At 40.6% G+C, this 11654-nt stretch overlaps 1 protein-coding gene across 1 annotated transcript in view; it reads left to right on the top strand.

The window, feature by feature from the left end:
* Positions 1-1209: 1209 nt before the first annotated feature.
* BMS1 (BMS1 ribosome biogenesis factor) overlaps positions 1210-11654 on the top strand; it is a gene marked incomplete at both ends in the record, with an annotated part of 61436 nt that continues 50991 nt past the window's right edge. The window contains 7 exons of the mRNA XM_080699381.1: positions 1210-1385; positions 2620-2810; positions 4153-4232; positions 7603-7791; positions 8800-8942; positions 9612-9733; positions 10043-10236. Of these exons, the coding sequence (XP_080555507.1) occupies positions 1210-1385; positions 2620-2810; positions 4153-4232; positions 7603-7791; positions 8800-8942; positions 9612-9733; positions 10043-10236 (1095 nt within the window). The remainder of the gene's footprint in view (positions 1386-2619; positions 2811-4152; positions 4233-7602; positions 7792-8799; positions 8943-9611; positions 9734-10042; positions 10237-11654) is intronic.

Raw genomic sequence — 11654 nt, 5'->3', positions numbered from 1 at the left:
CTAAGGATGGAACCCAGGGGCATTCTACCTCTGAGCTACACTCCCAGCCCTAGTTTTTATTGTTTGTTTTGAAACAGGGTCTCACTGAATTGCAAAGGGCCTCACTAAGTAACTGAGGCTATCCACAAACCCCAATCCTCCTGTCTCAGCCTCCCAAATACTGGGATTATAAGTGTGTGCCATTATGCCTGACTCAACATTTTTTGAACATTGTATTAAAATTTTAAGTTTTCGAGATAGGAGAATCACAAATTTGAAGACAGTCTCAAAAAGTTACTGAGACTCACAGGAACTTACTTATTGAGTCGTTGTTTATTTTATTTTTTTGTGGGTCTGATAATGGAACCCAAAGGCATTCTACCTCTGAGCTACACTCCCTACCCTATTTTTATTCTTTATTTGAAACAGGGTCTCACTGAGTTGCAGAGGGCCTCACTAAGTAGCTGGGATTACAAGTGTGTACCACCACGCCCGGCTGTGAGTTCCTGTTTAAAAACAAAAAAGTAAAAAGAGTGCAGGGGATATATCAGGTAGAATGCCTCTGGGTTCTATCCCCAGATGACTAAAAATGCTTTTTTTTAAAAAATACCACTTTATAAGTCTAGTGTACCTAAGTACATTTGAAATTCTCAGAAGCTACATGTGGCTAATGGTTACTGTTTTGGAAAGTACAGTAGAAAATATTTTCTTTACAAAAATGAATACTGCTGATGTTGATATTCACAATGAATAAGCAACCTTTTTTTTTTTTTTTTTTTTTTTTTTTTTTGCGGGCCTGGGGATGGAACCCAGGGACATTTGCCCTATTTTTTATTCTTTATTTTGAAACTGGGTCTCACTGAGTTACAAAGGGCCTCACTAAGTAGCTGAGGCTGTCTGCGAACCGTGATCCTCCAGTCTCAGCCTCCCGAATTCTGGGATTACAAGCATGCGCCACCACACCTGGCTTTGAATAAGTAACTTAAGCATAAAAGGTAATGTTAGCAGAGGTAACTTCTACTTTTTGGCCTAATAGTGAAGTTGAGGATGATGTTAAGTAGCTTTTACCCCTGTGAATGCTCAAATACATTGTATTCATAATTTGTTCATAAATAAATGAAATTTACTGTTCTCCCAGGCCCCAGGTTGCCTTGTTTGTAAATTACTTACCTCTGTTCCCACTCCATTTTATGTAGGCTAAAGTTATTTGTGAGTTGATAAATAGCCATGATGGAGACTAAAGATCAGAAGAAACACAGAAAGAAACATAGTGGGCCTAAAGCTGAGAAGAAAAAGAAACGCCATCTGCAGGATCTCCAACTTGGAGAGGAAGAGGATGCCCGGAAGAGAAACCCCAAAGCATTTGCAGTTCAGTCAGCTGTGCGCATGGCTAGATCCTTTCACAGGTATGACCAGCTGGAGTCTGGTGGATCTTCACTCTTTCTTGAGTGGTAGGAGTCTCTCAGGTGACATTTGACCTCAGTCTAATCTAGCTCTGAAGGACATGTGCATGCAGTAATGCTTTTACTAAAAGGTGGGAGGGAATCCTTTCTTAGAAGCTGCCTTGCCTCTAATGTCTCCCCACTATTTTTTGCTATGGTTTGCTATTTCTGTCCAAGAGAAAGGAATTTGTAGAACTTGCTATATGAAGTTTGTTTCTATGCTCTAAACAGTTTATGGTGAGCAGTGTGTCCTCTAATATCTTTTTTTTTTTTTTTATGTGTGGTACTGGGGATTGAACCCAGGGGCATTCTACCATGGAGCTACATCCCCAGCCTCATTTTCTTTTTATTCTTTATTTTGAAACAGGGTCTCACTAAGTTGCACAGGGCCTCACTAAGTAGCTGAGGTTGGCCATGAATCTGGATTCTCCTGTCTCAGCCTCCCAAGTACTGGGATTACAAGTGTGCGCCATCACTTCTCGCTCCCATTATCTTTCATATAATTGTAATACAAAGTACTAACATTGTAATATCTAGTACTAAAGTAACTTTAGGGAGTCCTGGCTATGTACCAGCAGTGTACTTACATTGCTGATTTAAATCCTCCCCTCAACTTGAAGACAGTAGGAATTAATTTGTCCTTATTTTATGGATAAGAAAACAGGCTCAGAGAGCAAGTTACGTCCAGTCATATAACCAGTAAGTAGGACAGCCAAATTAATTTCAGAGTCTCTGTTTTTATTATGATAAACTGCTTCAGTGTTTGCCTTTTGTTTTCTTTTAAACTATTAGCTAAGTCTTCCTTTTATGTTTTTACTAAGGAGCAGTTATTTGACTTGGGGCCAGAAGTTTACAAGTTAACAACAAGCCAGGTGTGGTGGTACAGCTTGCAATCCCAGTACTTAGGAGGCGGAGGCATGAGGATCACAGGTTCATGGCCAGACTCAGCAATGTAGCAAGACTTTGAGCAAACTAGAGAGACCCTGTTTCAAAATAAAAAAAGGCTGGGTATAGAATGCCCCTGAGTTCAGTTCCTAGTAGTATACACACACACACACACACACACACACACACACACACACACACACACACACACAATTGTATTCATGTATTATCTGTTCTCCCTATAAAATTTGTACTTTAAGTTTGAGACCTTTTATTGTCTTGATGGTGAATTTATTTGTCTTTTTACAAATAGGACCCAGGATTTAAAGACAAAAAAGCATCACATTCCAGTTGTTGATCGAACGCCGTTAGAGCCCCCACCAATAGTGGTAGTGGTTATGGGGCCTCCAAAAGTTGGAAAGAGCACTTTGATACAGTGCCTGATTCGGAATTTTACCAGGCAGAAGTTGACTGAGATCAGAGGCCCTGTGACGATTGTGTCAGGTAGGGGCTGCTGCCAGAATTGGCATGGCAGGTGTTTTTACTTGAGACCTGTATGTCTTTGTTGTTTTCCTGAGTGGAAAATATTAAAGTAATATTGTCATGTCATATTTCCTCTTTTGTGCTTTTTCTATGTTGGCTATAGCTTTGGAAAAGTATCAGGTCCAAGGTTTAATGATACAAGGGTGTACCTCATTCTGATTACTCTGATTACTTTGATTATACTCTGATTACTCTGATTATAAGCATGCTATATAATCCCCACGCTTGGGAGGCAGAGACAGGAGGATCGCGAAGGTTCTAAGCCAGCCTTGTTGGCTTAAGAGACCCCGTTTCCAAATAAAAATATAAAAAAAATAGGTGTCTGGGAGTGTAGCCTGGAGGTAGAAGGGTTTCCAGGAACCCCAGTACCACCAAAAAAAAAAAAAAAAAAAAAGATCGTAAGTACTTCCTGTGCACCATGTATACCTGCTTTCTTGCTTTCTCCCTTACCACTGTATTCTTGTGAAAGTGAAAGGGAATTTTATCTAATTTTCCTACGAGACTTTGAGTGATGGTGACCTTTTTTTTTTTTTTTTTTGGTGGTACTGGGGGTGGAACCCAGGAGCTTTCTACCTCTGGGCTATATTCTCAGATCTATTTTATATTTTATTTGGAAACAGGGTCTCACTAAGTTGCTGAGAACCTAAGTAGCTGAGGCTGGCTTCGAACCTGTGCGATCCTCCTGTCTCAGCCTCCCAAGCATGGGGATTTTAGGCGTGCACCACCACGCCCGGCTGATGGTGACCTTTCAAGTTTGAGAGAAAATGAAACATTCCCAAAATGGCGATGGTAGAGTTTAAAGTATTACAGTGATAAATAGTCATTGAAACTTTGTCTTCAGGACATCCTTATTTCTTTGGCCATTTTCTTTTTATATTCTTGGAGAAATATTGTTCCATGGACATTATGTCATATCAGACTTGAGGATGTTTGAGTTATAGCAAGGATACAGGAAAATTTGATAGAGGTAAATGCATTGGCCTGCCACTGAATGGCAGGTTCACAGTTAATATGAACCCTCTCCAGTCAGAATTTTAACCTATTTGAGCACTTTGACTTATCTGGCGAGACTTGGTATTATTTTAAAATTAAAGAGAAAACATGGCCAGAAAGCCAAGATGGAATTTATTTTATTTTGCCAATAAAATAGTAGGCAAAACATTTTGCTATTAAGATGAACTTCTAGCACATTCCTATACGTATTTGTGGTGTTTTACTGGTTACAGTTAAATATTGATAATTAGGGATAACAATGTCTTTTCAGGATTTTTAAAAAGTGAAATTCTTATCTTTCCATTTATAGGTAAAAAACGCAGACTCACCATTATTGAATGTGGATGTGACATTAACATGATGATTGATCTGGCTAAAGTAGCAGATCTGGTAAGTCAGTAGAGGCAGCCTGGGTTATTCATCCCATATTGAAGGGAAGAAGTTTTTGTAATTATTAAGGGAATGGTGAATATTATGAAGGATATATGTAATTGTTACTATTAAAATAAAAATGGCATATGCATGGTAAGATATAAGCAAACCACAGGATAGAGAAAACTTAACGGACATAGCTAACAAAAGCTCATCAGAAAACACACACACACACACACACACACACACACACACACACACACACAGATGTATAATAATACATATCATTTCTTGTACCCCTCCTATGTACCATGCTAACAGTTTTCTATAAATTAAGGTCATATAACTTCCAATTCACCTTCCAAGTAACTAGGCGTTGTCTGAACTTTTCATATGTAAAATAGAGACCCTTTCATAAGTAACTTGTGTGAGGATGGGACCCCACACAATGGTGTCAGAACTTCTGCTCTTAGTTTTGATGGCAAAATAAGTATATTGGTTGCCATAGCGACGTCAGAGTTTATCAATGGGAAGTGTAGGCAGCAGTGAGAATGTGACAAACCTGTATCTTCGGTTGCATTTTGGTGTTCATTATTTTTTATCTTTTTTTTTTTTTTTGTGGGTCTGCAGAGGGAACCCAGGGGCATTCGACCTCCGAGCTATGCCCCATCCCTATTTTTTATTCCTTATTTTGTTTTTGTTTTTGGTGGTTCTGGGGTTCCTGGAAGCCCTTCTACCTCCGGGCTACACTCCCAGACCTATTTTTATACTTTTTAATTTGGAAACGGTTTCCTAAGCCAGTGCGGCTGGCTTCTAACCTGCGTGATCCTCCTGTCTCCGCCTCCCAAGTGCGGGGATTACAAGCGTGCGCCACCACACCTGGCCTTTTTATTCTTTATTTTGAAACAGGGTCTCACTAAGTTGCAGGGGGCCTCTTTAAGTAGCTGAGCTGTCCACAAACCACGATCCTCCTATCTCAGCCTCCCCAGTGTTGGGATTACAAGCGTGTGCCACCATGCCTGGCGAATGTTCATTCTTTCTGATACTCTATTAACTGTCTTTTAAACTAACATAATAGATACCTTTTTCATTGTTGCTTCTAGCTCAACAGTTCAGGACAGCAGTTTGGTGGCAAAGAGCTATAAATTTTGTTCTTTGTCCCCCAGGAACACTCTTAAAATAAGATGTAAAAGTGATGCAGATTTTTGAAGCTGTGCCAATAATTTCTGAATAATTACATGTTACAAATTCACACATGATGTAGAGCTTTTGTGCTTCCCAGCAAAGAAAAATATGACAGTTGTTTTTTTTCCTATGAGAAAATTTAAATAAGATATTTTCTTTTTTCTCTTTTTTCTTCTTTCTTTTTTGTTCTTTGAGACTTGTTTCTTGGCTTCCAAATGCCTTACCAAAAAACATGTTTTTTGTGTGTGTAGAACTGAGGATCTGAGCTACACCCCAGCCCTATTTTTTAATTTATTTTATTTTATCTTATTTTATCTTTTGCGGGTCTGGGTATCGAACTCAGGGGCATTTGACCTCTGAGCTACATCCCCTGTCCTATATTTTTTTTTTTTTTTTTTTTTAAACCGAGTCTCACTGAGTTGCAGAGGGCCTCACTAAGTAGCTAAGTCTGTCCGTGAACTGCGATCCTCCGGTCTCAGCTTCCCGAATGCTGGGATTACAGGCGTGTGCCACCACGCCTGGTTATTTGTTTGTTTGTTTATTGGTGGTGATATTGGGGATGGAAACCAGGGGCCTTCTACCTCTGGGCTACGCTCCCAGACCTATTTTTATATTTTTATTTGGAAACGGTCTCGCAAGACAACTGAGGCTGGCTTCGAACCTGCGCGATCCTCCTGTCTCAGCCTCTCAAGCGCAGGGATTACAAGAGTGCGCCACCACGCCCAGCCTATTAATTTATTTTTTGAAACATGGTCTCACTGAGCTGCAAAGGACCTCACTGAATAGCTGAGGCTGTCTGCGAACTGTGATCCTCCCGTCTTAGCCTCCCACATGCTAGGATTACCAAGCGTGTGCCATCATACCTGGCTCCTGTTTTTTATTCTTTATTTTGAAACAGGGTCTCACTGAGTTGCAAAGGACCTCACTAAGTAGCTGAGGTTGTCCACTAACTGTGATCCTCTAGTCTCAATCTCCTGAATGCTGGTATTACAAGTGTGTGCCACCACACCTGGTTCAAAGCCTATTTTTTATTTTATTTTATTTTAGTATATTATTTTGCAAGTCTGGTGATGGAACTCAGGGGAATTTGACCTCCGAGCTATACCACCTGCCTTATTTTTTGTTCTTTATTTTGAAACAGGGTCTCACTAAGTTACGGAGGGCCTCACTAAATAGCTGAAGGTGTCTGTGAACCGTGATCCTCCAGTCTCAGCCTCCCAAATGCTGGGATTACAAGTGTGTGCCACCATGCCCAGCTCTATTTTTTACTTTGAAACAGGGCTCACTAAGTTGCGGAGGGCCTAAGTAGTTGAGGCTGGCTGGGAACCTGCGATCCTCCTGTCAGCCTCTCAGGTATTGAGATTACAAGCCTGTAACTCCATACTTGGCTAAGGAGCTGAGGCTGTCCAGGAACCTCAATCCTTTTGTTTTAGCCTCCCAAGTACTGGGATTATAAGCGTGCACCACCATGCCCAGATTAACTTGATTTCTTGAAGTTAGAATTTCCACACCTGGCTTAACTTCATTTCTTGAAGTCAGACTTTCTCAGGTAATAGCTGAATTAGACCCAGCCTTTTCTGAGTTCTTTCTCATGCAGCCAGATTTTTTTTTTTTTTTTTTTTTTTTGATATTGGAGATTGAACTCAGGGGCCATTGTATCTGAGCTGCACTTCCAGCCCTTTTAATTATTTAAGGTCTCGTTAAGTTGCTGAGGCTGGCCTCAAACCTGTGATCCTTTTATCTCAGCCTCCTAATTATTGAGATTACAGGCATGTACCAATCAAAGCCAGATTTTTGACATGGAAGTTTATGCTCTGGTTGGCATTGTTCAGTCAGAGGGTATTTCTTTGTCAGAGTGTTCCCTAAGAGTCATTTAGTTGAGTCTAGTGCTAGAGTCAGCAAACTTTCATGCAAAGAACAAAAGAATAAATATTTTAGATCTTATGGATCATACAATTTCTGTTCCAGCTGCTTAACACTGCAGTTGTGGGGAAGCAGCTGTTGAGAATATGTGAACAAATTAATATCGTTATGTTTCAGTGGAACTTCAGTTACAAAATTGGGGTGGACTGGATTGATCCATGGGCCATGCTTTGCTGGTCCCTAGTCTGCAGTGTCCTGGTAGCTTCTTTTTTTTTAATTTAATTTAATTATTTTTTTCTGGTACTTTTGTTTTTTTTGAGAAATTACGTTTTGTTTTTAGGTTCTGATGCTTATAGATGCCAGCTTTGGGTTTGAAATGGAAACATTTGAGTTTCTAAACATCTGTCAAGTACATGGCTTTCCTAAAATCATGGGAGTCCTCACCCACCTGGACTCTTTTAAGCATAATAAGCAGCTGAAGAAGACAAAGAAACGATTAAAGCACAGATTCTGGACAGAAGTCTACCCGGTAAGAAGAGGCATTATTATTGAGGACTAACATAATCCTTTTAAAACAAAATGAAGACGGATAGTAATAAATATCTTTATAGGATTCACCTCCTGAGTTTTCTATAGGTATCTGGGCTGGGTCCTTAGAATGTTTCCTTCAAGAGTCTTTGTTCTGAGTTTCTTATCCTGTATCATGTGCCCTTGTACCCCTATACCAGGCAGTTTGGCTTTGTGTGAGGTCATGATTTAATAAAGTGTGGCAGAAATTTCTCCTAGTTAGGGTCCAGGGACGACGACTCCTTCCGCTGTTCCATACTTCTGTGGTTTGTTGGACATCTTTAGTCATCCTTTTGTCTCTGTGACCAAAGTATATTATAAGAACAACTTCAAGGAGGAAAGATTTATTTTGGCTCATAGTTTCAGAGGTTTAGTCCCTGGTCAGCAGGCTTCTACACACAAACAGCATGGCAGAATGGTGTGTCAGAGGAAGGCTACCCAGCTCATGACTCAAAGAAAGAAACAAAGAGGAAAGGGCTGGGGACAATATAGACCCTTCCAGGGTACAACCCCAGTGACATACTTCATTTACCTATGTCCTACTTCCCAGTAATTCATTCAGTAATTACTGGATTATTCCATCAGATTGGCCCCCTGATAAAGTCAAAGCCCATATGATCTGATCATTTCCTAAAGGCCCACCTCCAAATCTTGCTGCATTTGGAGGAGTTACACTTGGGGAACATGCTTTCAACAGATGAGCTTGGATATAGACATTTCCAGTCCAGCTATGACAGACACAGAATTGTCTCTCTGCTCAGGAGTCTCACTACTCTCTCCTGGCCACTGCTTGACTGTAGAGTGGTCTGTCCCTGCAAGTCCTTTATGGGATACATCCTAAAGAAGTCAGCCATGCTCTGGGACATTGGGTTTGAAAAGAGGTCTCCCTTTTCCGAATTGTGTCTTATTTAGGACCTTTGGCACAGTATCAACATGGATTTAATTCTTAATTTTTTTAAAAAATATTTAGGGTGCCAAGCTATTCTATCTTTCTGGAATGGTACACGGAGAATATCAGAACCAAGAAATTCACAATCTGGGTCGTTTTATTACGGTTATGAAGTTTAGGCCTCTCACATGGCAAACTTCTCATCCTTATATTCTGGCAGACAGGTAAAAATGTATAAAAATGTATTTAAACTCCTTTTATTTTTCTCCCTGGCTCATGTATTTGAAAGCTAAATAGATTAGAAAAAGAACAGTGACAACACTTATTTTGTTTCATCACTAAAAGATGCTGTAAACAAATTACTTACTTCAGAAGTAAACAAATTATGCAGTGTTTAGAAAACTGGAAAGATGTTGAAGCAATTACATCCCATCCCACTTTCCACCTTTTAATGCTGTCCTGTGTCTTTGTGCTCCAGTAACTCTATGTGCCTACACTTTGCCTCCTTTTTCTTTTCTTCATGTTTTCTTGGCCTGGAATACCCTCCTTCTCTTTCCAGAATCCAAGCCCCATGAAGAAATGCGGGTCAAGGTTGCCCCTCTTTCATTGAGGGTTTTCCTGAGTATGTTCTCTACTCTTTCCCAACCCCATGTGGAGGTCATCTCCTTCCTGGTGTCTCATGGAATGTGCATCACATGCTAGTTATGAGAGATAGTTGTGTGTTTGCTTTTTCCTCTGGTGGATCAGGTGCACCCTGCATATTTCCTTATTTCTGTATTTTCTAGTTTTCTAAACATTGTGCTTAATGAATAAGAATGTGATGGGTAATTGACACATGAAGGAAGGTACAAGAACATTAATTTCTTCATCATGATGGAGTTTTATTTTTCTAGGATGGAAGATTTGACAAACCCTGAGGATATCCGAACAAACATCAAGTGTGACCGAAAAGTGTCTGTTTATGGTTATTTGCGAGGAGCACACTTGAAAAATAAATGTCAAATTCACATGCCAGGTATTTCCTTATAAAACCTACCATACATTTACAACTCTTAGGATGGTTTTATCTCTCAGGAAAACTGAAAAATACCCAGACAGTGCAGAGCTGCTATGCTGGAAGCTTTAATAGTAAGCCAGCTGTGCATTGGCTGGTAAAGGTGTTGAGTGGGCTCTGCTGGCATCCAGCTCGACAGGCACAGTCCCACTGTTGAATGATACCCTTGTTAGAATCCTCTGCACCTTTGGACTGTAGGGCATTTTTACGAGCATTTGATACTTTTGACTTCCTCTCAGCTGAAGCCACTTCCTGGGTTCTATCTTCCAGGTGTCGGAGACTTTGCAGTGAGCGATGTCAGTTTCCTCCCAGACCCCTGTGCTCTTCCTGAACAGCAAAAGAAGCGCTGTTTGAATGAGAAGGAGAAACTGGTTTATGCACCTCTCTCTGGCGTTGGGGGTGTGCTCTATGACAAAGATGCTGTCTATGTTGACCTTGGTGGCAGCCATGGTTTTCAGGCATTGGTAAGGGAGCATTTGCTCTCAAGTCTCATCATTCTTTCCAGTGTCTTTTTTTATCATTGTAATCAGTTTTTATTTTTTGAAGCCTTTTCACCTTACCCACATTTATAAAATAAAACACATATTCTATGTATTTTCAATATATACATATTGAAAATACATAGAAGCCGGGCATGGTGGCGCACGCTTGTAATCTCAGTATTCGGGAGGCTAAGACAGGAGAATCACTGTTTGTGGACAGCCTCAGGTACATAGGCCCTTTGCAACTCAGACCCTGTTTCAAAATAAAGAATAAAAAATAAGGCTGGGGGTGTAGCTCAGAGGTAGAATGACCCTGGGTTCCATCCTCAGTACCACACACACAAAAAAGAATGAAAGAAAATATGTAGAATATCCTGATGTTTCATTGCGCTAAGCAGAAAGGAAGAATCCTGTCTTCTACCTCTCCCTGAACCATTGTTTCCAGCACAGGAGGCATGGCCGCTGGAGTTCCCTGTGTGGTCTGTCTGCTCTCTACAAACCAGGGCGTTTTCTAGCTCCCATCAGTCTTTTCCTCATCCTGCTTTTCTCATTCAGCATGGTCTCATACTGTTCTTCAAGATGACCTCCAGATTTTTTTTTTTTTTTTTTTTTTTTTTTTTTTTTGCAGTACTGGGATGGAACCCAGGGGTATTCTACCTCTGAGCTACACCCCCAGTCCTAATTTTTATTCTTTATTTTGAAACAGGGTCTCACTGAGTTGTAGAGGGCCTCACTAAGTAGTTGAGGCTATCTGCGAACCTTGATCCTCCTGTCTCAGCCTCCTGAATGCTGGGATTACCAGCATGTGCCACCATGCCTAGTTTATTTATTTATTTATTTTGGTGGTACTGGGGTTCCTGGAAGCCCTTCTACCTCCGGGCTACACTCCCAGATCTATTTTTTATATTTTTATTTGGAAACAGGGTCTCTTAAGCCAGCAGCCAGCATGGCGCATGGATTACAAGAGTGTGCCACCACGCCCGGTGACCACGCCTGGTTTAACATGGTGGTTTTTTTTTTTTTGGTGGTGGTGGTGGTACTGGGGTTTCTGGAAACCCTTGTACCTCCGGGCTACACTCCCAGACACCTTATTTTTTATATTTTTATTTGGAAACAGGGTCTCTTAAGCCAGCGAGGCTGGCTTTGAACCTGCGCTATCCTCCTGTTTCTGCCTCCTAAGCGCGGGGATTACAAGCGTGCACCACCACGTCCGGCACTTAACATGGTGTTTTTATTGGGTTAAAATGGCACTTTCTGAAGCATTGGGATCTGAGGTTTTACTAAGTATTAAGGTGATGTACTCTATGAACTTTTCAAAACTTTAATGAAGATGAGAATGAATTCACACTTTGTTATAAGAACTTTCTTTTCTTTCTGAAGAATATGATAGGTTTTAGGAA

Source organism: Muscardinus avellanarius, assembly GCF_963383645.1.
Source record: "Muscardinus avellanarius genome assembly, chromosome: 7".
In the NCBI taxonomy this organism is placed as follows: Eukaryota; Metazoa; Chordata; class Mammalia; order Rodentia; family Gliridae; genus Muscardinus; species Muscardinus avellanarius.
The sequence above is the reverse complement of the archived record's forward strand: the minus strand, read 5'-3'. Positions and strand labels throughout refer to the sequence as shown.